The sequence below is a fragment of the Colletotrichum paranaense genome (genome assembly GCF_030867605.1).
Source record: "Colletotrichum paranaense strain IMI 384185 chromosome Unknown Scaffold_19.1, whole genome shotgun sequence".
Taxonomy (NCBI): Eukaryota; Fungi; Ascomycota; class Sordariomycetes; order Glomerellales; family Glomerellaceae; genus Colletotrichum; species Colletotrichum paranaense.
The window spans coordinates 1-27,784 of NW_026848977.1; the positions used below are offsets into that span (position 1 = coordinate 1).

At 50.7% G+C, this 27,784-nt stretch overlaps 7 protein-coding genes across 7 annotated transcripts; 3 read left to right on the forward strand and 4 right to left on the reverse strand.

Moving 5' to 3' along the window:
* Nucleotides 1-5,026: 5,026 nt before the first annotated feature.
* On the forward strand, nt 5,027-6,793 carry CPAR01_15294 (fungal specific transcription factor; the record flags this gene model as incomplete). Its single annotated transcript, XM_060499543.1, has 3 exons — nt 5,027-5,058; nt 5,170-5,801; nt 5,856-6,793. The coding sequence occupies 3 exons, from the start codon at nt 5,027-5,029 to the stop codon at nt 6,791-6,793; spliced, it is 1,602 nt and encodes a 533-aa protein (XP_060341543.1).
* Nucleotides 6,794-7,602: 809 nt separating this feature from the next.
* On the reverse strand, nt 7,603-9,514 carry CPAR01_15295 (sugar transporter; the record flags this gene model as incomplete). Its single annotated transcript, XM_060499544.1, has 7 exons — nt 7,603-8,018; nt 8,084-8,205; nt 8,261-8,634; nt 8,700-8,834; nt 8,899-9,005; nt 9,056-9,199; nt 9,280-9,514. 7 exons carry the CDS (start codon nt 9,512-9,514, stop codon nt 7,603-7,605), a joined length of 1,533 nt encoding a protein of 510 aa, XP_060341544.1.
* A 602-nt stretch (nt 9,515-10,116) lies between these two features.
* Nucleotides 10,117-12,145, reverse strand: CPAR01_15296 (uncharacterized protein; the record flags this gene model as incomplete). The annotated part of the gene is made up of 3 exons (XM_060499545.1): nt 10,117-11,197; nt 11,255-12,028; nt 12,087-12,145. The coding sequence occupies 3 exons, from the start codon at nt 12,143-12,145 to the stop codon at nt 10,117-10,119; spliced, it is 1,914 nt and encodes a 637-aa protein (XP_060341545.1).
* Nucleotides 12,146-16,550: 4,405 nt separating this feature from the next.
* On the reverse strand, nt 16,551-17,181 carry CPAR01_15297 (uncharacterized protein; the record flags this gene model as incomplete). Its single annotated transcript, XM_060499546.1, has 2 exons — nt 16,551-16,861; nt 16,941-17,181. 2 exons carry the CDS (start codon nt 17,179-17,181, stop codon nt 16,551-16,553), a joined length of 552 nt encoding a protein of 183 aa, XP_060341546.1.
* A 174-nt stretch (nt 17,182-17,355) lies between these two features.
* CPAR01_15298 (alcohol dehydrogenase) lies at nt 17,356-18,704 on the reverse strand (the record flags this gene model as incomplete). Its single annotated transcript, XM_060499547.1, has 2 exons — nt 17,356-18,566; nt 18,629-18,704. The coding sequence occupies 2 exons, from the start codon at nt 18,702-18,704 to the stop codon at nt 17,356-17,358; spliced, it is 1,287 nt and encodes a 428-aa protein (XP_060341547.1).
* A 568-nt stretch (nt 18,705-19,272) lies between these two features.
* Nucleotides 19,273-19,482, forward strand: CPAR01_15299 (uncharacterized protein; the record flags this gene model as incomplete). The annotated part of the gene is made up of 1 exon (XM_060499548.1): nt 19,273-19,482. The coding sequence occupies one exon, from the start codon at nt 19,273-19,275 to the stop codon at nt 19,480-19,482; it is 210 nt and encodes a 69-aa protein (XP_060341548.1).
* A 3,916-nt stretch (nt 19,483-23,398) lies between these two features.
* Nucleotides 23,399-26,053, forward strand: CPAR01_15300 (copper amine oxidase; the record flags this gene model as incomplete). The annotated part of the gene is made up of 4 exons (XM_060499549.1): nt 23,399-23,748; nt 23,809-24,668; nt 24,721-25,655; nt 25,712-26,053. The coding sequence occupies 4 exons, from the start codon at nt 23,399-23,401 to the stop codon at nt 26,051-26,053; spliced, it is 2,487 nt and encodes an 828-aa protein (XP_060341549.1).
* Between the last annotated feature and the right edge of the window lie 1,731 nt (nt 26,054-27,784).

The following is a 27,784-nucleotide window of genomic DNA, read 5'->3' on the forward strand; positions in this document are numbered from 1 at the left end:
TTTGGACTATTATGGTTGCACAGATATGTTGATCGTCATGGTCTGTGGGCTGATATCTTGAGCCCCATCGATGTATCCCATTGAATCATGAACGATGTTTTACTCTCGTGGTAGATTATTTGAGATGAAGTAGGAAGCGTATAGAATCTAGACTGTACACATGAGAGTCAGGCAAGCACACACATCGTGTAAATTGCTCGTTTAATTCGCGTCTAGTCATTCTAGAAGCCGTACAGAAGATCAATGTCGAGCGATGTCTGAACTTAGTACACACGCAGGGCATAGAGTTTTCTTACTTAAGCAGACCAGCCCGGAGTAATTCTCGCTGTTTAAGCCCTACGGCGAGTCAGACTTTCGAAACCCTTTACTCTTCGACGGCCCCAAAACATAGGATGGCACACTATTGAGCAGAACATCTACCTATACTGCCGATGGCGAGTTGTGCGACAACAATAACAACCACTTGCAAGTTGGCCCCCCAACGCCCAAAGTTTGAACTTTGCCCGTGTTCGTCTCTTGCTGCAGACCCGAAACCGTGGATTGCCATGTGCAGCATTGCGCATTTTTTCTCCCCTTTCAGATAGTAAGGCGATTCTCATGATGTACACCACGCCCCATGCCCAACGGAATCTTCGAAGGGCTAGCCATACAATGCACTTCGTAACTTTCCGACCCTTCTCTCAGGGAGCCATCTGGTTGGTGGAGACTTCCGGTGTTCTATCTACAATCTGTTCCCCATGGCACCGGATGCACCAACCATCCGTCCCCGGAAAGCGACTTGGCCACCATTTCGGCTCGGAGTATTCCAGGCGGCGTACGCGTGGTTATGGGTTTCTCCGCCGTCGCCCGCTCACCCCTCATCTCGGCACGGACCTTCAGAAGTATGTCTTTAGGTCCTGCGTAGGCGGGCGCCAAAGATAGCGCCCGCTTACGGTATTCACTCTCCTCCGCTACGGCAGATGAATTAAGAATAGATAGCCGACTATCTTTACACGGACATGATGACTATGCATGTAGGATACGGCCACTCCAACGAGTACGATTGGTGGCATTGTAAAACCCCTATAATCTCAGCGTACTTCATTCAGCACCGGCTAAGGTTTGGAAGTGGAAAGCAACGCAATGGATATGTGTTCTCCCCCACCCCCCCCCCCTCGAATTGCCTCGAACGATTACCTTGAAGCGGACAAGTAATGGCAGAAATCGGACGCCAAGAACCTGCACGCAATTCTGTTAATTTCAAGGCCACAGGCGGATTTCGTCCCTTATGGCGAAGCTCTCTATCCAAGACATGATTAGACACTAAAAGGACTGGTTAACGATGCTTTGGATGTAGGCGAACGCAGTTCGAACGCATTCTAACTTGAGTACTATGCTTTATTCCGCAGAGTGGCCAATGTTGTGTACAATCCCTAGCATTTCTAGGCCTTGAAGCATAGCCTATACGGATACTTACCGGCGCCTTTGAAAGCCATACTCTCTGAACCATGGAGGCGCGTGCCATTTCTTCATACGTCACCTTTTAACCGCCGCTAAATAAGACCTGGTAATGTAGAGAGCCATACGACAGCCGCCATGAGCTCATTGCCAAACAGAGCCGCGGCTCATGGTTGGCACTGCTTTACCCTTGTTGGGGCCTGGGCGTTGCCCGATCTCAACTCATCGGCACTTCTCCAAACCTACGACGTATGGCGTCAAATTGACTGAAATTCTCGTTGAAGAGATATTAGATGTTACAAGAGCAAGTCACCGTGAGAGTCGGGCATTCACCCAACCCCGGAACTTAATCGAGATTTGAAGTTCGTCGCGATCTCACTTGGCCCGGGGATGACAGGTGGATACCGGGAAGCTTAATGGAGTTCCCGATGTCGTGATGAGGGACTATGCGTAATTGCCTCCTTAGGTAGTGAGACGGTGAGGTGCAAGGGTTGGCATGCGCGTTGACATTGCTCTGCAACACATCTTCGCAACAAGATTGCTGTGACTGGTTCTATCACAAAAAAGAGGGTTTGGGTTGACACTTGAACGGAAGGTGTCTTGCTCTTAGCCCGTAGTACAGGTAGCGTTGCCCGCTTTCGTTGCTCATTTTTAGCAACGATTGCCTCAGTTGGACGCCTGTCTTTGCTTCGACGGCGTCTCGTTTGGATTCATAGGAATGAAAATCTATAAGACAGAAATGATGCTTTTAGGGCATAATACTTAAAACCTTAATGTCAGGTAACCATATACGGCAGACAAGGGTATGTCAGAGCTGTTATTGAGTCATTCCCACTCATGTACCTTGCTCGAGGACTAGACAAGACTTTCAAATCGTGGTGTTCTTACGGGAGTTGAACAGGAACCGGAAATTGATTGAACAGTAATTGTCTTAGCTAAAAACGACTTTAGTTTGAATGCTACGGGTTGTAGTTTCAATGAACGACACCTTGATTATTTTCTCACTTACCTTAGCCATCGCCTGCAAACTTCAGTGAGCAAGAGATTGGTAACCAATGGGCGACTAGGCCTGCTTTTTAAGCCTTCTAGAACTATGCAGATACAATTCATTGATCTCCAGCGGAGAAAAAAAGCCAGACATATCTCTCATTTCCATCTATGTGCGTGTGCTGACACGAAGTCATGTCTTGACCCCTGCGTGAATGGACGTAGCGATCAAATGGAAAGAGCCGTGCCACATCCCGTAGATCTCCCCGCATTCTCCACGCTGTCCCGCGCAGCGGTTTCCCGCCACTAGCGGGTTTGCTTTGACGGGACTGGCGGACATTGTTTCTTGCCCACTCGTTCCTGGCGGAATTCGGAATTGAAAATGGTTTACATAACACTGCTCCTGGAACCATTTTTCTTCCCTTGGATGATGGAAATAGGATTTTCTGCTCATGCATTTGTCAGAGAGCTTCTTTGTGAATAGCATCCAGCTTTGCGAATCGACATGAGGTCCCGCTGGAACTCAAAGGTCCCTTCACTAAGGGTTCTGCACGCAGCACCATCCGAAAATAACAACTTTCGACCTGCAAACAATAAACAAAAGACCAAAACTCGCTTCGAGGACCCATATTCGATCAAAACTTTTCGTTTCAAATCGGCGACACATGACTTGATCGCTGTTGTCGGCTGAAATTTGAGCTATCGATGCAGATTTTGGAGTTCAAACGGCGGCCGCAGTACACATGTTCACCAAGAGGCTTGCGACAATCATGTGTGTGGCAGGGGAACTGAACCAAAAAGAGACTGGCTGAGTTTTGGTACCATTCTATGACAGAGTGTGGAACGAAACAAAGAAGCAAAGAACTATGCTCAAGAACGGGGAGAGTTCTGAGGCCCGAGAATATTCGTACGTGCAGAAAGTCCGTCAGTCGTTTACGACGAGGTATCAAGGAAGGAAACAAACGAATGCAGGTCAACATTGATAAGTGCCGGCGATGGTGTAGTTTGGTTGGATAATTCCCTTCAGCATGAAGTTGAAAGTTATCCATGAGCACAACCTAATGCTCTTGGCTTCAGGAACAGTTGGGAAATTGTTGAGCAGAGGAGTAAGATGAAGACTGAGGCAAATTTCTTTCGCCAGGTTAGTTGAACTTTCTGTTGGTATCTCGAAGATTGGGTGACTGATGTGTGCAGTAGTCAGGTCAGCTCCGAAATCAACGATCTATCCGACCAACCTTGTTTATCAATACACGATTCGGGAAACGGACGACGGGATGGCATAGGAACGATTTCAGGCCTCAATCCTTTTATCCACCAATATTCTTTCACCGACAGAGTTTGGAATTGCGTTGTGAGAGGCAGTGGCACGGAGCCACCAGACTTGGAACCATGAGCGCTTTCACATGGAACGTCTACCCAGAGAAACGCAGATCGAGCGCGTGGCTATATGCAAAGGAACAGGACACATTTAGTGATAGGGTCATCGGCCGGAGGATGCTTCCAGACATCCGTCGCTTTCAAAGGAGTCAGGCAAACACGGCGGCTTCCCAGGGGCTTCTTCGCGTGGCAAGTAGGTTGCGGGAGCTCCCGTCTGGGGAAGACTCAGAAGGAAATCGGCCCTTCGGAAACGACGGAGACTTCCCATCCAGTGTCTTTACCCCAAATAAGGCGAGACATCGAAACACTCCGCCAAAAATGGATCCTCTTCGCGTCGAGATTCAGCTGGCTACTGCACACAAACTCCCGATAAAGTGTTGGCAGGCAGGAACGATCGGCGGACATTTCGGACAACCAGGATAACCAGGATAATTTCAGGGCTCGGAGCAAACACCCTACTACCGAGATGAAGGCAGGCTTTGAAAAAGGCCCCCTCATTTCGACTATGCCGCTGTGGACTAAGGTTGCGAGCGGGGTTGATTGGACGAGAAACACGACCAAGTTTGGAAGTGTTGCACTCACTGAGACCGTTTCCATCAACATCAACCAACGAACCACGGGTCCTCGAGCCGGAGAGTTATGCAGGCGCGGTATTGGAGGCATGGAGAGAGTCACATTGAACCGAATTGTTCCCCTTTCAGGTTCAGGAGAATGGGGAAATTGAAGAGCAAGAATGAAACCAGGAGACCTCCAAGAGGTGGCCAGAAAACCATCGGCTCGTCGCTCCGCAATCCCACGAACGGTCCACTACCAGGCTAGCTCAACTGGGTTAGTCTTGGGATTAGGAAGGCCCAGACGGACGTTTGTGATGCGGAGAAGCCCCATATATGCGGGGCTATCATACTAGCCGAACCACTGAGGGTCTGGTAAATCATTGTGGGAAAGCGGGGAAGGTGGGCCTTCCCGGCCCAGTCGCTGCAGCTGTGGCTCGGGGGAAGGAGACGCTTGGAAGGAAGCAGGTGGCAGGTGACTTGCCGTTTTTTGATTTGATCGCCTCATGCCGAACGTCGACGTTCCTTTTTGCGCAGCTTCCTGTCAGATCAGGCGAGAGAACGACACAATCGGACGATAGAGCTCGCGACAGGGCACTGGACATCAAATATCGACTGCGGTCCACGTAGAGTTCGGGTTCTACAGACGGAGAGCCGACACCTCAGATCCAGCCATGAGATATTCAACAGCGTGCTCGGCGTGTCGGTAAGTCAGTCTGCGAATCTCTGCCCTTTGACCCTGGCCGGCGTCTCCCCTGACCCCTTCGTTCATCGACTTCGAGGCGCATCAGTAGCATCACTACTGACAGCATAACAGCGCACGGCGGAGGAAATGCGAGGTTCCTATCGGTGGCGGGCAGTGCACTTACTGTGCGGCCCAGAACATTGCCTGCTCGAGGGCTGGTACCATAATTCAGCCCAAGGCGGCTCCCATCAGCCCCATATCCATCACAACACCAAAGACGCCGACAGTCACCGAGATCATCCTTTCCAGCCCGCCAGGCATCACTCCTTCAGCTGCTGTTGCAGACAAGGCGCTCTGCTTCGAGCTTGTGGAGTTGTACTTCAAGTACATCCACGATCAGCTTCACTCCCTCTTCCACAGGCCCAGCTTTATGCTGGACCTACACGAGGGAACCGCCCCTCTGGTACTTGTCTACGGAATGATGGCATTGTCAGCGCGATTTTCGTCGAATTCCATATTCAACGGGATATCACCTATGTCGCGAGGCGAGCTTTTTGCCAATGAGGGAAATCTACTACTCAACTTGCGCGACGTTTCACTTACCACGGCACAAGCATGCGTGTTGCTGGGCGCGTACTCCATCGTAGAGGGCGAAGCTGGAGCAGAAACCATCTTCTATTCGGCGGCTTGCAGGATAGCCAACTATCTCGATCTACCCAACCTGCCAACCCCAGATCCGCTCCAGAGAGAGATCCACATCAGAGGTAGAAAATCCGCCTTATGAAGTATGCCACGGTATTGATACTGACCGTTTTAAGTGTATTGGTCTCTTTGTATGATCGACGTGTGGTCATCCACTGGTGTCAATCTACCACGCCTCATGGACCGTCGAATGGATGTCCCGTTGCCCATGAACGAGTCAACTTTTCTCAACATGACCCGGGCAAACAACAACCACTTTGACTTCATTCTGTCACCAAATCGTGAAGACTCACTGATCGCACAAATGATCAAGCTGAACAGCATTCTGATGAGGGTCAATGACGCCATCAAGAGTCTCACATCTGACGTTGACGTGACCAATATCGACGAGACTGTGTCTCAACTGTCGCAAGAGCTGGAAGCTTGGGAGGTGGCCCTACCCCATAATCTTCGCGATACCCCAAGTAACCTCCATGCCTTCGCCTCTCAAGGCCTTGGGCGGATCTTCATTGCCGTGCACACTGGCCACTATCACTACAGTCAACTACTGTACTACCAGTACCTAGATGAAGTTCAGCGCTTCCCTACTTCACCAACAGCACAGATGTTCGCGCGCAAATGCAAGGAGAACGCTATCTCCATGTCACGTATCATCGATCTCGCAAACACAACACCTGGCTGTGACGCCAAATTCAACATGCTCGGACACATCATTGTCATCACATCTTCAATCTTTATCCACACTCTGCTGTTCGAGACAGACGAAGCTGAGATTGCAAATGCCCGTGCTACGCTAGAGCGTCATTTCAATACCCTCGTCGCTTTGCGGGCGTACTGGCCAGCACTGGAGGTGTGCTTCGCACGGCTCAAGACGTTCCATGAGCTATGTCGCAAGAGTATGAACACCAGCTATCGCATGGATCGGTGGATGTTACGGTTTTTGACTGAGTTTGCGCGACCAATAGACGAGAAGGAGCGTGACGAGGATGGCCACATGGACTTAGATCGCTGGAGTGTGGGTAACATCGGCATCAGTCCCGAGAACTGGGCATAGCAGTGCAAGGGCTCGGACGCATAAGCTTCAAAGCACGTCCTTATCGGCTGGGCATCCGAGAGCATGTCGAAACGAAGCAAATGCAGCAACAGATTCAGAAAGTCCACCCCCACGTCGCAGTGGTTGAGCGGCAATGCGTTGTAACAACCTACCAGCATGTTGACGATGAAAGACACTGATTAGTTATGCCTGCTCGGCTGGGGTACGAGCCGAAGTTACATCGTCAGAGACGTCGATCTCGCAGAGAGCGGGTACAGAAACCGTCTGAACCGAAGCCAATCCGGCCCTTCCTAATGCCAACAACAATAGCCCAGTCTAGCCAGATGTATGGTTAAGGGGGCGGGAGGGCCCGAATTGTGCCTCGATCCTAATCAATCGAAAGATACCCAATCACAAGATTGATTAAACGACGAGTCAAGCGGTCCAAAAGGGGGTGGGCAGGGTCTTGTGATGATCCAATATGCAAGGTTTAACGGAAAGTAATGTGGGATGATTTGTGTCATCCAAAGGGTGAATAACACGCTATCAAACTTTGATGTTTTCTCGGAAGAACATGCCGTGGGGTACACAATGGGGTGTGCACGTGGGATCGAACATTTCTACAGTTCTACAATGGTAAACAGATCGCCGAGGACCGAGAAACTTTGGGTTAGCTGCAAAGATGTATGATTTGATCCCGAAAATGTCTACTTCCATGCGAGCAGTACTTGGCACGCGCTCGACACGAATACCAACTCGAGTTGCCGAGTCGAGGGCTACCGGTGGGCATCTCAATCCACCCTCATTCTCAACTTTTTACTGCTATCCTTTCACTTGACTTCCTCTGGTGCATGCTGCCTATCACCAGCATCCTCCTCATCAACGACCTTGGCCGCGTTGATCTGTACCTCGGATCTCGGATAATCTCCAAAGTGCCTCACCGGCACGCCGTCGTGAAACATGCGATCAATCTCCTCCAGACTCCTCCCCTTACACTCTGGTACACAGAAAAAGACAAACAACGCCGAGCAGACGGCGATGCTGCCAAAGATGAAGCCGACTTTGCTCTGTAGCGCGGCGTAGGGTGCGTTGAGGAGATAGGGCAGGGTGAAGTTAACGAGGAAGTTCATGAAGATGTTGACGAGAGAGGAGACGCGCTGAGAACGGTCGCGGAGGCGGAGTGCTGGGACTTCGGTTACCACTACGTAGGTTAGGGGACCCCATCCTAGACCGAAGCCGGCGCCGACTGTGGGGAGGGTTAGTAGACTGTGAATGTACTCATCGTCGGTTTTGGATTTGAATCGTTCTTACATAGAAGGAGCATGCCGACCATGCCTGACTTATTGGCGTTGGGTACAGGCCTTGGTACGCCGAGGCCGGCCATCGTGTATAGTGCAACTGTCTGAACCGCAGCACCAACAAGTAGAATTTTGCTTGCAAAGAATGTTAGTATCACATCAAGCATCAGTGAAGAGTAAGCTCTCCTACCGTCGCCCAACCCGATCCGTCAAGAACAAACACGTAATAATCAACCCCGTCGTCAGCGCCGACGACCCCAGCGTGACATCGAACGGGTTTAAAGTGCCAAGCGACTTTACCCAGACGGCACCGTACTGCGATGCGAACGCCTGGCCCGTTGCCTGCTGGAAGAAGGACATGCCGACGGCGATGGCGGTGCGTTTGCGGTTCACGCCCTGGAAGAGCTCCTTTGTACGGCCTTGCTCGGGTTCATCAAGGAGGAATTGTTGGATCTTTGCGAACTCGTTGGAGATGTCGTTCTCGGACATGGTTCCTTCGCGGAGGAGGTGGTGGGCTTTTCTGGCTTCTTCGACGCGGTCTCGGAGGAGGAGCCAGCGGGGAGACTAATGAAGGAGTTAGGAGGTTAAGATAGCCAAGATGAAGGATGGGAAGCTTCGGGTAAGTCTACCTCTGGAATGAACCAGATTAAAGCTAGTACAATTGATGGGATAACGTAGAAGAGGCCGAAGGGGATTCTATAGGCTCGACTGTCTTGGAAGCTCGATGTTCCTCGGCAGATGGAGTTGATGACAAGGCCACCAAGCTATACTCTGTGGATCAGCAACTGCCAAACGGAATAGGGGGTCGTGTCATGGAGGTGTGCGTACGCCAATGGAGAGTTGGTATGTTCCAACGACCATTCCTCGAACTGGAGCGGGGACGATTTCTGACTGATATACGGGAACCACAGCCAGTTCGAATCCAACGTAGACATCTGTAACCTGTCAATGAGTGGTCCGCAGCTAGGGTTACGTTTCCTCGTACAGTTCAGGATTCTGCCTACAAGAATTTGTTCCTTCGTCGTGGATGTGACCACGACCGTGGCACTAATCAGGGCGTATACGCTCATAACGATCATAGTCGTGCGACGACCGAAGCGTGCACTAGTCAGACTTCCAATCACGAGGCCTGAGATACCATGTTAATGGCCATCATCATCCACTTGCCCTCGAGCACCCGAGCTGTAAGTCTCCAGGGTATCAACGTACCGGCAGCAAAGCCAATGTAATTCAGACTATTCAGCAACGACAAGAAGTATGTCGGAATCTTCCACTGCCTTGTCGCTTCGTCGTACTCTCCAAACTGCCTTTCAAAGGCGTCCATGGCCTGTGTCGAGGTGAAGGCCTGATTGTCGAAGCCATAGTTGAACTGCGACACGGCAATGAGGAATACGGAGGCAAAGAGCCTCTTGTTGAAGTGCTGTGTTACCGATTTGATGCCCATGATAGATGGTGATTATCGAGTGAGCTCAAATTGACCCAGGGATTCGACGTCGTTCATCGTAGTTTCGAAGTCGGGGTGGGAGGGAGTTGAATTATATGGCGGTTACATTTTCGAGCCTTTGCTGCACTAACAAGCATCTGTGGTATGTCGCCATGTCACGACGCTGATAGTAAACCGAAGCCAGGGACGTGGGATTCGCGACTAGTGCTTCGTGGTGGAGACTTTGGAAGCATAGAAAGTCTGGAGAAAGTGAATTGCAAACTGCTTGCGATGGTTCGTGACAGCGGATCTCGGCGGATGCGGTGTTGCTAGGGGTAAGATGTTCCGCGAGGTGAGGCGAGCGAGATCCGGCGAGATGCGGTGGAGACCCACTCGGTCTTCTATACATCATCTTGGCCCCGTCTTGCGTGCTTGGGCTGGCCAGCTTGAGGCTAGCTCAGTAAGTAGGTCTTAACTTCTGAGTTCCGGGAAAGTGTTACTGTTCCGGCTGCATTTCTCCGTCATTGGATATGTCTTATAGCATCTACTGTGTAGGTCTAGTCCGAAAAGTACAATTGTCTTCAAGTTACAACTTAGGTTGCTATTTTCATGCCTGCGCTTTCTCAGACGTTGGCGGGATCCGGATCCATGTATCCCGACAAAAACCAACTCAGCTCACCACTCATGTCGAACTGCGAAGGGGCTACAAAGTAATCTGGTGCCAGCTGGTTTTCTGCAAAACCGGACCATGTAAGCGGCCCATCCAGACTGGAGCCAATGTCATTGAGACCAGCCGCACTGGCTAGAGAGGCCGGGTAGATATCGACAGAGTCCGTCATCGGCATGTCCGTCGTTTCTGAAGTCTGGAGGATCGAAGGCGTTTGAGGAGCGTCGGAGTGCTGTAGCGCGACTTCGTCCGCCGTCTTGGCGTTGCTGTCGAAGCTCTGAGACAACGGATGATATCTGCTCAGCAAGTTGTTCCGCTGGACTTCGCTGCTGACTGGCGCGAGCTCCTGTGTCTCCGCGTCGTTTTGTCTTCTGTTTTTATCGGCTTCGACCATCTTTTCGACGTCTTGCTGTAGTACCGCGATGATGGGCACGATCTTGGCCATGTCGTCCAGCAAGGTGATGTTGCTCTGGCACAGAGCCTCCACTGCCTCGTCATTGAGCTCCGCCGTCTCGCCGGTGATCGGGTCGATAAGGCCATCATACAGCTTGCACCATCGCGCCGTAAGGAGAGTTTTGGTACACTGATGGACCATGCTACCGTACCCCAGACGGAGGGGGATACGCGTCTGCTTTGACTGCAGGGCACCCTTGGCTCGAAGGTTCTGGAGATGCTCCCACAGTCTCGCTTGACGTAGAGCGTGGGATACCGCAAGTGCGCGCCACTCCGATACAAAGTCTGGCGGGGCGCTCGCGAGGAATTTCGGCGATGCGCTCTCTCTGTACGCGGCTGGGAGTGCGACGCGGAAGAGGTCGCAGGCGCACTGGAGGTACCACGAGTTGAGAGTGAGGTAAGACGAGAACTCGGATGTGGTTGAATGGGAGAACATGTTGAGTTCACTCAGTTGTAGGTGTTTTGGTGTATTTTTGAGGAAGAATCGTAAACGGTCTCGTAGGTCTTTCATGGTTGTGACTGCTTTGGAGACCGCTGCTGGAGAGTGGTCTGAGTGACTATCTATGACGATTCTCTTTGTTAACCTGTGGGCGTCAGTAACAACTCTGCCATTGAAGAAAGGAAGGTTTCCAAATGCCTACCGCAGTATCTCACAGCGAAGCGGCAATAGCATGATCAAGTAGGCATTAGGCCCAGCTTCATGAGATGCAAGTGCCTCCACACCGTCACTTAGCCTGCCCGTTGGCTTCATCAGCCCATGACAGAAAGCATGCTCCGAGTTCGGTAACGAAGTCCTCATCCACCGATCTGGCAACGAGGTGAACTCATCCAGACCCGCCGAGAGCATCTTATCCATACTCCACACATGCCACACCAGTCGCCGCTCACACTCACGCTTGATGAGCGCGGCGGTGGTATCATTCTCAGCGGCTGGTCTCTCGTCGTTGAGTTGGAATGAGATTGCTAACCTCGCGGCCATGCTGATGAGCAGCCACATCTTGCCGAACTGCCTGTAGGCGAAGTTTTGAAACATGGAGAGGATTAGAAGCTGGATGTTGAGCACCTTGAAGACATTGAGGTTGCCGAAAATGTAGGCGTCTACTTCTTTAGCCCACTGGACGGATAGGACTCGCGACTCGCGCGAGCGGGAGACGAACATTGCTGCAGTCGCGCATATCGATGTGCAAAGGATGGGCGGTAGCTTTCCGGCATAAAATTCTTCCATTACGGATGGCCGGTGAAAGAAATCATGGCCTATTGGATAGACGTGGTCAAAGTACGCCTCGAGATGCTGACGGATCACGTCTGTACTGAGGAGAGCGTGGTCTAGGGCAGTATTCAGAGATACCCTGCCGACGCCGTACCGTTGGTTCAGTGTAGACTCTGCCTCATAGGAGGCGCTCTGGCTGAGAGTGCTGCTTGATTCTGGAGAAGCAGACTGTTGCTGTTGTCCGCTGACATGTCTGCTCTTACGCCTTGACGCCGATGATGGATATACACATGATAGGTTCCTCCGATTGCAATGGAAGCATTGCGGGCGATGACCGGAGCACTTCGCCTTTTGAACACGGCACTCCGTACATGCGGCCGCGATGCGCCGACGTTTGGTCCCGGCTTCCGTCAGCGCGTCTGTCGGGGCTGAAAGTCCTTGTGGATTCGGGACTTCTGGTGACAGGTAGATTTCCGAGTAGTTGAATGTACAGTCAAGTCTTAGTCGACGACAGTTCTCACATGGTTCAGGACCCCCAGTGCATTTGACCTGACCATTGTCAGTATGCTTGCCCATCATGTGCAGAGGCGGGAACGGGGGGGCCACAATGCGGATGCTTCAATTACCTTTCGGCGCTTACATGTCAAGCACCGGGGTCTAGATATCGGTGCCCGCTCAGGTTCGGCGACCGGACTGGGGCTCGGCATCGTGTCTCGGTCTCCTCCGTTTGACAGGGCGTAAGTTTGAAGAGAAACTTAACCGCCGCGGGGCTCTTGCATCAAAACTTCGTTGTCGAGACTCAACGGCGGACCGGGATGCGGAACCCGGAAGAGACCGAGGATAATATGCCCCGGAAACCCCAGTTTTCCCACCGAAGTACACTGACGTGCTCAGCATGCGGGGTCGCTCTAAGCCTGTTTGAACGCAACACAGCCCACAACGCATGGGATTCAGCGAATCTGAGGGCGCGAGGGGGCCCGAAGGGGCAGAGCACATCATTGCATTGAAGGATTGCGGAAGAGTTGCTCGACGCAATTGGACAGTTATTCTAAGCACTGGTGTGAGAGATGGTAATGTCTAAGAATGCCGTGCGATTGTCCTCTGTAGTCAGGTAGGTTTACAACATTGAACACTCTGTTGCTACATGCAACGTGTTTTCCCACGCTGCGTTCGATTTCAAGTTGGTTGGTAGGTGGCATGGAAGGATCATGGTCAGCATTCTCCGAGTCATTCGCTCGCGTTTGAGTCGTGGAAAGGCTAACATTGACCGAGTGCGGGTATAACTCATTGCCTGCATTTGCTCTCTGATAATGACATCTCCTCAGAAAAGTTTGTAGCAGAAAACAACAAAGCCAAGCTGGCCATGGCGTCGCCTCGAAAAACTAACACAGGATGAAGCATCCTTGCATCGACCTCATCTCAAAATCGGAAGACCCATTATCTGGTTTGAATCTCGAGCCTAACTACTGCGATAGATCTCACTCCACGATCTCCTTTGGACAGTCGTTTCCCCCATGATACCACAGAATGAAGACTCAAGCTATGAAGAAATATTTGTCTTGGTAGAAACTTGAGTTGAGATCAAAGTAGGAACGAATAGTATCAAGACTCGTGAGTTATCACACTGACCGGCACTCTGGCAGGCCACCAGGCGGGAAGGAGCAACTGATTGAAAATTGAGAGATTCTATGATTACCTCGCTACTTCTTCAGATCACAAATTCTACACGTCGACCCGGTTTTACTGAGGCCGGGTCTAGAGACTCGAGAGAGAGTTTGAATGTGTTGTGCTCAAGGGTCAAATCAAGTGATGCCAGCTGGTCTGGTAACTAGGGAAGGAAGTTTCACATGAGACCAAGTTCCAGATCACCTACAAGTGATTGTGATTTCGCTTTTTCTCTCATTCTTCGAGTTGACTGAATTGCCAAGGCTCCGTGCCGGAAGCGGACTGGGTCTGTGTCGGAGCCGACCCGAAGTCTCCGGGTGGAGCTTGCTTCGGGGCATGCAAATTTTGTCGTCCCCATCCCAGCAATACCACCAATTTTTCACATTCGAAATTTAATCTCTGCCATCCTCGGTCTTTCCATCAACCAGCCAAATTCAGACTTGTCTGCCCGGCTAGCTCAATCGGTAGAGCGTGAGACTCTTAATCTCAAGGTTGTGGGTTCGACCCGTAAGCATATTCAAACCATCGTACACGATACCGACAAATAACTAACTCCCATCAGCCACGTCGGGCTCAATTCCCGTCAGCGATTGACGCATATCTTTTTGTATATTTCGCGCCTTGTGATATCAACTTCTGTATCGGAGATTCACATCACCTTTTTGCTTGCTGCCTGACTTGCCTCCCTCTCCTGAGGTGGACTGACATCATATGGCTACCTTGGTTGACAATGACCATCGTGTTTCTATTTGGTCTGGTATGAGAGTCACTCTCAAGAAGGCAAAGAACTATCTTGACTGCGTTCTTCAGAAGGTCGTCAAAACCAAAAGAGTAAGTTTTCTTCGGGTGTCAACAAATACATCAAGAACATCACACGATACCTCGGTGTGGGCTACGTTCATTTAAGCTACCTAAAATATCAAGGGCTCAAGATGGGTTCACTCTCCACAAGCACCCAAGCATCCGGGACAACTTCAGGCAACTTCGTTTTGACGCTAAGAATCAAGCCCTCGAAGGCATTCAAGGCTTATCAGGAATGTACTGCACCAACCTGCACCTTCAGCCAGTGTTGAGAATACCGGGGAAACTTTCTCTTTGAACATTTGCGTGCACACAACTCTGGTCTTGGGAGCGAAACGCCCGCTGTTCTTTTTTTCAAGTCACCTATTGGCCCAAATTACCCATGTGATAATCTCAAACGCCCGCTGAAACGCACCTCAGTTGCCAGATGTAGATTGGTCATCACCCGTCACAACTTGGCAGGGTGGACTTTGAAGATATAAGAACTGCTTTGCTCCTAGATGAAGAGATGTTAAAGAGAACATACATCTTTCGAAAATCAAAATGCAGTGTACCGAGAGTTTCGACACGCTCCTAAAAAACGCTGAGTTGTTCTGCGGATTCATCGTGACTAAGGCAATCATGCACATGGTACGTGTATACGATATCGGTTGTTGCCGATTTCCAGATTTTGGACTAAGCAGCAATCAAGGTACTGGACTAATACCGATAAAGCCCCTTAATGTGCGGGAAGTCTTAAATATGAAGGCATCGACTGGAATACTGACTCCTCATCATAGTAATCAAACTTGCAATTAGCTATAATTATTCCGCTCTTACCTTTATAAACTTATAATTACTAAGATACGTAATATCAATACATTATTATATCTCTTTTCAATTGTTTATCAATTTTGGAGTTAAAGCTTATGTATAAGTTTGATTATAGTAAAGGAATTAGAAACAGTCTATTAAACTACTAGATATAGCGTTAGTCAAAAAGCGGCGTTGAACAAGAAAGGGGATAAGGAAACATCACGAGATGAATCCCATGACGCTAGAGGACACGATTACAACACCGCTGGGTAGGGCTCGTTCCTCTTCATTATCTGGCGGTGTCAAAATGATATAGCGTGCTTTTCGCGTGGCTGTGGTCAGAGAAGACGGGATGTGAGTGGTTTCTGTTCATCTCAAGGCTGCTAGGCACCGCCAACAACAAGAGTTCCCGCAGGGATCAGGCTTCTGAATTGAGACCCATCAGAGAAAGATCTCGGCTTCGAAAATCCATTAAAGAAGTTTCGATGAAATCATCTCAATATTATTATTGATATTCTTACTGTCTTTTCCAATGATTACCTCAAACCTCTCAAGACCCAACTAACTCCATCTCACAGACTGCGTCCTTGTATTCCTTGTCAATATCCCAGTGCCTAAGCCATGTCTTCTCCGCGTTCTCCTCTCGAAACTTGCAAGTAAGAAAGGCTACGGAAGCATTCTCTATGATTTTGACTGCTTCTTTGAGGAGCTGTATAGATGCAGAGAGGTAGGCGCTTTGGTCTCTAACCTCTTGTATTAGTATAGCCACCTCAACCTCTGGGACGTCGATGTCCTGCGATGTCCCAATATTGCCATCTTACCAAGTTCTTGTAGAGTATCATATAGACACCGTTGAACTCCCTCGCGTAGCGGCTAAGGTGCGCTTCGGGAGATGACGATCAATTGGGGCAGTCTGGCTTTTTATCGAGCGCTGGGCACATCACGTACTGTAAGCCAGCCTGCCACTTCTCCAGCCCTAAACAGATTTTTAGCTTAGAGGTCACAGTGGGGCTGGCGCCCACGATGAGGAAATAACAAGATAATTGCATTCCGGCTTCAAACGGAGTTTGGGGGACATGTTGCTAGCTGACATGTACGTTCATCATCCGGAAGCGGAGGATGTGACATGGTTCCGCTGCAACGCTACCTGGTCGAGTTGTGATATTCGGGATTTCGTCGACAGTACAATGGAAGAACTCTACAACAAAAGCGAGAAACACACGTAGCGATTTTGGTAGGGGGCGGTCGAGGAGACCCTCTAATTATCTCAGATGAGCGGCTCAGGATGGCAAAAACAAGTACACAAAGTTCTTCACGCGTATGCGTGCTTTGTAATATCCATGGGAAGTTTATGATGTAATATTGTTGCATGCAATAGGAGCAGTGCACTCGAACAGAGAGAAATTAGCATACGAAACAGTTAGCCGTACTCCAACTTTCCAGGGCGACATCTTACAATCCTGTGCTCAATCCTCAACCCGTGCTTCAAAATCCTGTCCGAACTCAAGACTCTTCTTAACGTAACCTTTCCACGGCAGAAATTTATATGAAATGACTCTGTGAAATTCCTCGTCAGCGTCGGCGCACGTATCGTCAATCACCGTTGTTGCAAATTCGGCATCCGTCGCTGCGGCCATCGTTCCCAGTCCGCAACCCGAACTCCTTAGTCCCGTGATCACAAGAGACTTGATCACCTTATCTCCCAGATGTTCCAATAAGCTAGGAGATTTGAGTGCCGAGATGTGCCCGGGAATACGGTAGAAGGCGAGCTCAGAGTCTGCATCATCGCACAATTCAAAAGGCTCGGGACAGTTCGAAGTCTTGAGAATTTCCGAGAGACCTTGAAAGCTCTCTACGCCTTTGCAGGCGGGAAGGGTGTGCCGTGGGTGTGCCATGGGTGTCGATGAGGCAGTGCATGACGGCGATGCCTTGCAGCTTGGCCCATTTGCGGAATTGAATTGCGATGTCTAGGGCAGCGCCAGCGCCTGAATCAGCGCGACTCTCGACAAAGAGAGAGTACCAATCGAGGAGAAGAAGAGCAGTCTCTGAAGGCCCGTAGGCGTTTGGAGAAGAAGCGTTAACGGTGGTAACTGGCATGGCAAGTTCGAAATGGGTAGTTTTGTATTCAATACGACACGTGTTCTGCATAGGTCTTATTTGTTGAAAGAATGAGATTCTTCGATTTTGTATCTGTATGAGACCTAGCCCGTCTCTTGAGGCTTTGGCTGAGTTTCCGGGCCGATGGTTAACCAGGCTCTGGTGTCCTTCATCTCATTGCGCCGCTGGGTCCGAGCACATCTCTAGGATATCCTTGACCTGCTGGGCATGAAGAAGTGGAATTGCATTGGCATGGCAGAAACCATCTGCGAGACTGTTGCGCGCCAAAATCTCCCACTGTTTCCTGCTCACTCCTACCGACTCGAGACTCTTAGGCATATTGAGCTCGTCAAAGATGGCCCGGAGCATATCGCCTGCGTCGACTTCGCCCTGAGCCAGCCCGTGCTTGTTCAATACTTGAGCGACTTCGGGCTCCGACCACAGCTTATCCACTATGATTGTTTGGCGCTGCGAATTGACCGATGCGTTGTACTTCATGACCGATGGAAGAAGAATACAGGACGTCTGGCCGTGACCAACACCTAGTGGTCCAAGGTTATGGCCGATACCATGTGAAGCGCCACATGGTACATGCACCGCCAGACCCGTCATCGCTTTGTTGCAGCCCAGTTGACCATCAAGCCGTGCGGCCATGTCATTCGGTTCCTTGACATATCGAAGCAGCGACTTGGTCAATAGACCAAGCCCCTCCAAGCATGCCTCATCCGACTCGGGTTTTGGACGGGAGGAGCATATGTTCTCAACGCAGTGGTCGATGGCTCTGACTCCAGTGCTGCGCCAGACCCAGTCAGGTGTCGAACGGCACAGCTCTGGGTCTAGAATGACAAGTTTGGCAAACATACCAGGATGAGTAAATTGGACTTTCATATGGTTCGCAGGATTCGTGCAGCCGGCAAACTTGGAGTATTCTGCGCCTGACAACGTCGTTGGTATGAAGACCAGTGGGATCGTCGGCGCGTTCCCCAAAGAGGCACCCTCACCTCGAGCAATGGCTCCAAGGTCGGGTTTCAAATAAGAGGCTTCGAGACGAACGAGATCCTCCACGCTTTCAATGCCATTAGCTAAGGCATAGGTAAGCATTTTGGCCCCATCTGCTAAGCTGCCACCACCGAGGGTGACGATACAATCGGCTGCCTTCTTCCTGATATCTTGTAAGATTGGGATCAAGGCATCGTATGGCGTGTGTGCTGGTATTCCCATCCATGTCCCTGCATGATGATCCTGAAGAGAAGCTTCCAGCTTTTCGAGACTGTCCGAATGGGAAGCTAACCCTTTGGACACCAAGACATAGATATGTCGGCAACCGAAAGTGCCGGTTATGTGCTTTACGCTAGCTCTCTCGAATGGTAAGCCGTAAGAGACCACTGGAGATTATCTGTTTAGTTATACTGTTCTTCTACGATCTTGCAACGGATTGTGAACATACTTGTTGGAGGGCGTTCCATGGCGGGGATAGCTGGGAACGCCGGTCGAAAGACCTCATCGTTAGATTTGACACTCATTCTGAGTAATTTGATGCGCGAGCGTGTCTTTGATCAAAAGCCTGCAGTTCCAGTTCAAAAGAAATAGCAGGTTATGCCCCCTGAACTTATACCAGCCGTCTAAGCTGCTTGATTATTGTATCAATATTTCTCGACGTGTTCGGCACCGATTCGGTACCGAAACAGGATCGGCTCGTAGGTACTGATTTCTGTAAATGGATCGACAAAAAGGTTAATTGGGCTGAGGTGCGCCAGGCATCCACGCAGACCTTAGCTTGAGGCTAAGACGTAATGTCGTTCGCACCTGTATTTGGCTGGCGTTTTTATTGGTTGCGAAAGGGCACAAGTGGAAGGCGTGTCTGAAAAACGTAACTTGAACACACTGTTGGGCATCCGTGTTTTCATCGAAACGACACTTATTGACCCTTTATTGCTCTCTCTGCTTGACTCAAGGCATCATCCGGAAGCTCACGGATGCGTAGTATCTCTCGACTTGTTTCCCATCAAACTCTCGATGACCAATGACAGATATGAGACCCTTGGCAGCGGCTGAAGCGCTGTTTACGACTCTCTGGCTGATCAAGTCACAATGGGACTAGTGGATTTAGGGACCAGCAGCCTTTCCTCCGCCCGTACCTACTTTCCCCGTGGAGAATGGCTCGATCTAGTTTTGATATCCTACGCTTTATTACTACAGTTTGTTTCTTGCCATTCCTACGCTGAGCGAGTTCGGGCTTTGTTGGATAAATTTACTGAGTATGGCACTGTGAGAGCTTGTGGACTCTACCGTCGATGGTAAAAGCGGTAATGTACGATAGTTACGATGTAGGGTGGCGATCAAGTCCTCAATCAACTCAATACCGTCAATTTTGTGGAAGTTACAGTCACGTGCACCAATTCTATCAATTCAATTTCCCCCTCGCTTTGATTGCTTCAAATTACTTGGATACCCTTAACGATGATCACTGGTTGAAACTGTCGGTACTGGTGTCTCAACTGTCGTCACGCCCCATGACCCCCACTACACACTACAGCACACCCAGCGCTTCACCGATCAACTTGAAAGCTTTGCCAGACCATTAAAAAGTCTTCCCTCGAGGTTCAGCGTCTTCAACTCAGCGCCATCAATTCAATCTGGGGATGTAGTGGTTCAAATCCACAAGCCAAACGCTGAGTAAGTCAACTCAACGCCAGGCGAAGTCGGAATTGATGCAACTGGATTGATCGCCAACCTGTGTTACGATGCGACGAGATGACCTTAGGAACTATCTAACTGGGCAATGAATGTGGGGCATCGCAGAGTAGATGATGTTTGGGCCCAAGAATGTGCCGTGGGGAGCTGGTGGATTGATAGTTGACGACAAAAATACCCACGAGATGCCAAGGTCTATTTATTGAAAGAATGAAGCAATTCAAAAGATAAAGGTGGATTTCTCGCCATTCTGGGAGTGGGTGATCGAGAGGGAAGCAAAAGTTTGGATTACACACCACCACGCATACCAAGGGCAGCAAGGTAACGAGCTTTCCAGCCAGCAGCAAAGCTTATAACTACTGAACGAGACGGTCGGATGATCTAGAGAGCTTTCATGACCAGCTTTAGACTACGTTAATTTCCCGTGTGATACCTCGCATCCCGGTCATATGTCAGGGCAGGCGTGGACGTCGGTGGTCCTGAGATGCTCTGTTAATTGAAGGCAAGGGTTCCATGGAGTTATTCGTGTCACTTGGGGTCGTAATCAAGTGTCAAATGCCTAGCCGTCACCAACAATTCTCAACCCGTATTCCCAAGGCGGAGGCCGGTGGCTGACAGCCAAAATTTAACTGCCACCATCGTCATGACCCACGAGAACTGTTGTCCAATAAAGCCGATATCATTGACTAGGGCTTACGAAGAAACATCTGGACTTCTCCTCCTAGCTTTGAAAATCACTAAGGCCTAGATTCTCTGCGTATTTGCCTACGGCTGAAAGGCGCCGGGCTGTGGGCAACACTGGCGTGGTATGTTGGTCGCCAGCTGAACCCTGTGGCACTTGGATGCATACAAGGCGGATTCAACTGGTTTGACCTTGGCGAACTCATCATTGTGCATTGTCTCGGCGTAGGAGAGAAGTCCGCCGCTTGTTGCAGCAAACTTAGCATCTATTAGCTCAGCAACCCGTAGCATCGTGCATCAAGGTAGTCTTTATGTTAGAATGTTCGCTAGGCTGGCAGATAAAAAGATGGGCTTCCAGCGTAGCTGAGCTCTCTATGGATTAGCCCGTCAGATCTTGGTACTAAGGAATGCTTGTCTGACTCAGGATCTCATCATGGACTTCAATGGAGGTTGTTTTTGGTAGGTGTTAGGTATTTTGGGATTGCTCCGTCCTGGCCAATCGCAGCGGACAAAATGGCAGCAATGGACTTACCATTCTTTGTCGGCTCACCCTAAGCAGGAGCGACCCAGGAAATGCTCAGATCAAAGCAGCGACTACTCAGCATCGTGGGCGAGAAAGGAAACAAAGAGTGTCAGGATTCGAGTGGCATATAGCTTGAATCGAGATGCAGTGTACCCGAAGTTTTGATACGCCACAAAACACCGAATTACTGCCATAGCAGTCATAGATACTGTAAGTACACGACACCGGCGGTAGCCGATCTCGAGATTTTGGACCATGCAGCGTTCAAGGTGAATGAAGTTGAGATGGGCACATCCAGTTGTAATCACTTGATATCGGCAAAGCCCTTGTTATGTCGGAAATCTTCAATGCTTATGGGGGCATCGACTGGAATCCTGACTCCTTATCACGACGGTCGAACCTGAATTTGCCTATGGTCATTCCATTATCATCCTCGTGGGCCTACAATCGCCAGAATATCCGATACTAGCATGTCACTCCGTCTCCCCTCGACAACCCAGTGACACCGAGGTCGGAGCTCACGCACGAATTTGAAGATGGCAAAGGCCCCGGAAATGATCTATCAAACGGCCGAATCTGGCGGTAGCGCAAATGTGGTCAGCACGACTTCCCCAGTTCTGCGTTGCTCAATCATCAGGCTCTCCCCACGCCTACATACGTCAGACCGCTGAATGTAGAGCGGCAGCACGGGGGATCGCGCTTCAGATGCACCGTTATGGTAGTCGGAGCTTGTTTGTCACAAGTTGCAGAAGACCGGCTCTTCTGGTTTAGGTACTATCGGACTATTGATCATGCAGGCTTATCAGTGATCCATCTGCCAACATCCCGGTGCGGGAAGTGGGAAGTGGGGGCCGCTCTACGGAGGACCCTAGTCTCTTCGCACGGAAGTTTGCCGTCTTCAACGGTTTGTTGGTAACTTTGTGTTCGCTCAGACTTCCTTGATGAATGCAAAGCTAAGCTTATCGATAGACAGGGCTTCACTCCAACCATCTGTTTAGTCGATCTGCACCTCATCGCGACTGGAGCGTTCATCCTCAATTCGGGAAAAGTATCCTGCCTTGCCTGCCACGAGAGATAAGCTCGCAACACCAGTGGAATATGACTGCTGAAGGCTCCTCTCGACGATTTTCCATCCTTCCCCACACAAGTGTTGAAGAACGACTTTTCGAGGCCGCCCATAGCCTTGACAAGGCAATGCGATCCAACACCCGGTAACAAGTCTTGAGTGTAAATCCGGCGAGGTCGAAATTTGAGATTCTTAACTCCCCCGCACGATACTCACAGACGTCGGGTCAACCCCACCTCGAATGCATCCCTGAACCTCCCTTAGAGCTAGGAACCCCTTGCCCTTGACTCCGCATAACTGGACTTCGAGATAAGAAATCTCCATTCAATGACACTACCGCCATGATGGCAACTTCGATGATCGATATGATATCCAGCCCACAATTATTGTCCTATCAGTACAATCTCGGATTCGACTGACAAACTTGGACTGGCGTTATCGAGAGCTCTACCCCAGCCCCATAGCTACGGGCCCGACGCCGTTGGCCCGAGTCAACCGAACACACCGACCTACATCGATCCGCCATTCGAACGTTGAAGCAATCGCCAAGACACCAAAGACGGGAGAAAGCAAATAATATCACGCCTTTGTGTTACATACAGCCCCACAGGATGAACGGCATACAGTCTTATCCGTAGGCCGCGGCCCGCGATATCATCGGGCCCTTGCCCTAGCTCGTTCGCAAACCGTCACGACATGGGCGCCACGTTCTGCAGCTCTCGAGTGATTATCTCTCGGCGCTCGCTTATGCAGGTCAATCCCGGCGTGATAGGTCACTTTCAATACCGCCCAGAAGCCATCGCGGCAACGATAGGTACGCAGCAGCTACCCTGTCTCGAAGGCGAACCCCTCTAGAGCCTTCCAATCCTCTGGGACCGAGCTGTTCGAACGAGGTTGCCTCGCTCCTAACTTCCTTTCGCATATTTAGTGGCGCATTCACATACCGAGACCGGTTTAGCTTGCGTGCTGCAGATTATCACAATGTTGATGTCAGTTAATGTTCTAATGGACAACTTGGAGATTGCTCATCGATACAACTCTATCACCGGTGTCGGGGTAATGCCAGGTTGAGGATGGCTAAGTCAAGTTACTCAGGTGCAACATCACCAAAAACGTAAGGTTCCACAAGATCTTCAGCTATCTTTCAGCTTTCCATAAAACCTGCTGAGATCCGCCATTGTTGTTACAATGGATTTGCGAAAGATCTCTACGCCTTCCTGAGTCCCAAAGAGTCCCTCAAGATCTAGGACAACATGGGCTTTGCTTCAGTAACTCGAGCCTTTGGCCTGGGAGCACTGCTTCTCCTAGGCTCAGATTTGATCCCTCAAGTTGATGGGCTGCCCAAAACATCATGGGCTCAACAGAGGGCCAAAGGGCATGGCAGGAAAGCCCTGAGCCAGTCTATGAACAAACGTCAGTTCAGCAATGGCAGCGAGCCAGCTGACTGCGTGGTTCACGATCCGATGGACATTGACGCCCCGAAAGACAACATTTGGAGTGGTCTGACAGGCCCTGAAGCTGCTGGTGTAACCGAATGGCTCTTCGCACAGAAAGAGTTGAACCTCACCCTGAGTGACAATGCTACCTCCTGGGATAACACAATGTAAGTTGATTTATAACTACCTCACTTCAAATCGGTCTCCATTCTGACGAAAACACATAGTGTCTTGGTCGAGCTCATGCAGCCAAATAAGTCGGACGCTCTGGCATACATCGACGGCAGCGGCCCTGCTCCAGCCCGATACGCCCACGTCTTACTTGACTTCCGCGCCACCGAGGAGCCTGAGTATCAAGACATTCTAGTCGGCCCATTGCCAGTCACCAATGGCACCACCAAGTGGGAGCGACTGGACTACCCTTACACGCGTAAGACTAGCGGTCGCGTGCGAAACTTGGATGCCGACGACGACGCTATGCAAGAATGGCTCTACGATGTCAGCAAGAGCATCGCCGACATCACCAAAGACCTCTGGAACGCCACTGCTCTTGGACTCGAGAACGACACCTTGGAGATCTGGGGTATTGATCCTTACTACCAGGATGACGGCCGCATCCAGCGCTGGGACACTTTCTGGAGTATTCCCGACTCCATCTTCGACGTCGGCTCGATGATGCCTATGGGGCTGTTCTTCATGTCTGACATTACCGGCCGCGACCCTTCCAAGTGGATTCTGGAGGGGTGGTACTACAACGGCGTCTTCTACGAGACCACAGAGGCGTTCCGCACTGCGTACTGGGGCGGCAACATTGAGAAGCTCGGCGGCAACTTTGCTGGAGACTGGTCGGCTACAGATCAACAAGGCCAGGTTCTTCCTATGGACACCATGGCTCCTCCAACTGCGGTTGCTCCCCAAGGTGCCAGATACTCTGTCGACGCTGAGAGGAAGTATATTGAGTGGATGGGCTGGTCATTCTATGTCGGCTTCAACAGAGATACCGGCATGGCTCTCTATGACATTCGCTACAAGGGCCAGAGGATCTTGTACGAACTTGGTCTCCAGGAAGCTTTGGCTCACTATGCCGGTAAGTTCCATACTGAAAACCCGTGCTAGATGGTCTTCTAACAAACCCTCAGGAAGCGATCCCACCCAGTCTCATGTGGCATACCTTGATACTTACTACGGTTTTGGCCCGTTTGCGTTTGAACTGCTGAAGGGATACGACTGTCCATCATATGCCACCTATCTCAACTCATCTTTCTACGTTTCCGAGTCAACGCACACGCACCTGAACAGCATCTGCTTGTTTGAGTTCGACGCCGACTACCCCATGGCTCGTCACTCGTCTCAGGACTACGTCACAGCCACCAAGAATGTCTACTTCACGATTCGTTCCGTCTCAACCGTTGGCAATTATGACTACATGTTCAGCTATAGCTTTTTCCTCGACGGCAGCGTCGCGGTAGAAGTCCGTGCCTCCGGCTACATCCAAGCCGCATTCTACGCCAAGAACGACGGCTACGGCTTCAAAATCCACGATCAGCTGTCTGGCAGCATGCACGACCATGTGGTCAACTTCAAGGCTGACTTTGACATCTTTGGCACCGAAAACACGGTCCAGCGCATGCACCAGGTCCCCACGACGCAAGTCTACCCCTGGTCCAAGGGCAAGGCGTTCAACACCATGAAGGTGGAGCGCGAGTTCATCGAGAATGAGGACCAGGGCCGCTTCGACTGGAGCTACAACAACCAGGACCAACTCTTTGTGCTTAACCAGGACGTCAAAAACAAGCACGGCGAGTACCGCGCCTATCGCATCCTGCCGTACACCGGCGCCGCGCATCTGACTGTCAAGGACTCGAACATTCTCAAGAACTCCGCTAAGTGGGCAGTTAACGACATCATGGTGTCGAAGCGCAAGGACACGGAGCCCCGCAGCAGTCACCCATACAACAATCAAGACACTGAGAACCCGCCGATCAACTTTGATGCGTTCTTTGACGGCGAGAGCCTCAACCAGACTGACCTCGTGATGTGGCTCAACCTGGGCATGCATCACGTCCCTCATACTGTGAGTCATCATGTCTTTAGCCGCCCACATCAGACGGGCACTGACTCAATTAACAGGGTGACCTTCCCACTACCGTCTTCACTACGGCTCACTCCGGAATTCAATTCGTAAGTCCAGCCAACTTCAGCAAGGGAGATTTCGAGCGCATATTCATCCTGTTACAGATGCCTGCGAACTACTTCGACATTGGTCCGAACGTGGAGACGGTCAACATGGTCCGCATCAATTACTCCAACGGCACCACGACGGACGTCCTCACCTTCAACGCTGAGACGGACACATGTGCGCTCGACTACGAGCCTACGCAGGCTGATCTGTGGACTTACAAAGGCGATGTGGTTGTTCGCAAGTTCCCCTACTTGCCGGATGACCCCTACTATGACACGGATAGCATCTAGATGTTGGCATCCAGCCAGCCTGGGTAATATTAATGATGTTGAATGATTGGTCACGATATAATGACGAAGAGGGATAGATAGGAGGGGTAGGCTACAGTGGCAGTTGAAATACAGAAAAAGTACAGACTACCTGACATGTCATCTTGCACTTTACGCGGACTAGACATGAAAGAGTCTTTTGGGATATCTTCAGCAAGGCTTCGGGCATGGTCGAATAGGAGTGAAGCCATCACACGGCGGAGGTCTAAAAGGAATCAAGGACCGAAATGCCTAAATCCTTCGAGAAGGCTATCATAGCCTTGTGTTGGCTTACGTTCTGCAACACCAGGCTACGTTGGTTCTTCAGAAATTAGAACCCTCAAGTCGAATGGTCATGTCAGCAGTAAAGGCAAGGGGGCGGCACAAGCATCAAGGCGTAGCATCGCGGCTTACTGAGTTAATGTGTGGTGGACGCTCATTGCTGACGACTATTTGGAGAAAGTTTTGGGGTTACATGGCATTTTGTTCAACCCCAACGATCAGATCTGAGAAGGCGTTTGGCTCAAGATTGAGAATCTCGTCCAAAAAAGAAAAAAAAAGCGCGGGAAGGATTTTGAGTGATGAGAGGAGAGACGCCGTCAGGTACGACTCTCGTGCGCTGGTCCAATGAGGTCCCGATAGGTCTTTGACTCGGTGAAGATTTTACCCGAAATAGCAGCGGCACGTCGGGGGCTAATTTTCCCGCGTGGTGCGATACGTACCAACTCCCGACCTCTGGGCCGCCTCCCATGTTCACATCTGCGCATCATCTCACCATCCTTGTCTTTTCATCCTGGCACCGATCGAACCATCTGGTATCACCACTTTGAACGAGAAAAAAAAAGTTGAATGAGAATCGCCTCGGAAACGGCAGCATTTCCAAGACTCGACAAGGGCACCCGTCGAACCCAGCAACCAGGTGGGGATTTGCGGCCCAAGAAAGATGCCTGACTGGCCTCTGATCAATGATTGATCAGCGCTGATCGTCCGGAGGGGGCTCCGCGAGGAATTCTCGGTTGTTGGCCATTGACTCAGCCAAGTCACCGCAGTCATCCCAGCCGGCACCCATTACTCAACTTCCCCGGGGCATTCACGCCTGGGTCCAGGTCACGAACGCTGATCCGGGTCGTGTCGCACTTGACTACGCTGTAGGGCAAGACGGTATCGGTCAATGACGATAAGCGACGTTCGATAATGCCGCCGATATGTTCCTCCTCGCCAGGCGACAGGCGGAAAATGAGGCGTTCTGTTGCCTCCCTCCCTTGCTCCATCGCCAAGTGGCTGGTTCACGCCTCGGACGTGCAGATTCGACTACCCCTTGCGGCCCTGGGGTCTTGGGCCCGGTAGACGCGACGTAAGTCATCCATCTACGATCTACTCACCTAGACAGTAGTCATATTTCCCGATGCGAGTGCCGACAGCCGCGCTGTTCTCAAAATACCTGCCCGTCAGCATGACTACCTTTTGGTGTCGCGTCAAATCAGTCGGCGGCTCCTCCAAATGACACCCCACCAGCGCCTGTCACCATGCCACCGAACAAAGCACTTTAGGGTTCCGCCAACAATGCAGCCAATGTCACGTAGCTCGGCCTCTGTCTGGCGGAGCCTTCAAGCGCCGCATGGAGAAAGACGCTTTTCCGAAAAAGGAGTCAAGTCTCTACGCCCTCCTCTGGCCTCCCTTCCCCGTCAACTTTTCGTTCGCTTCGTCCATCGC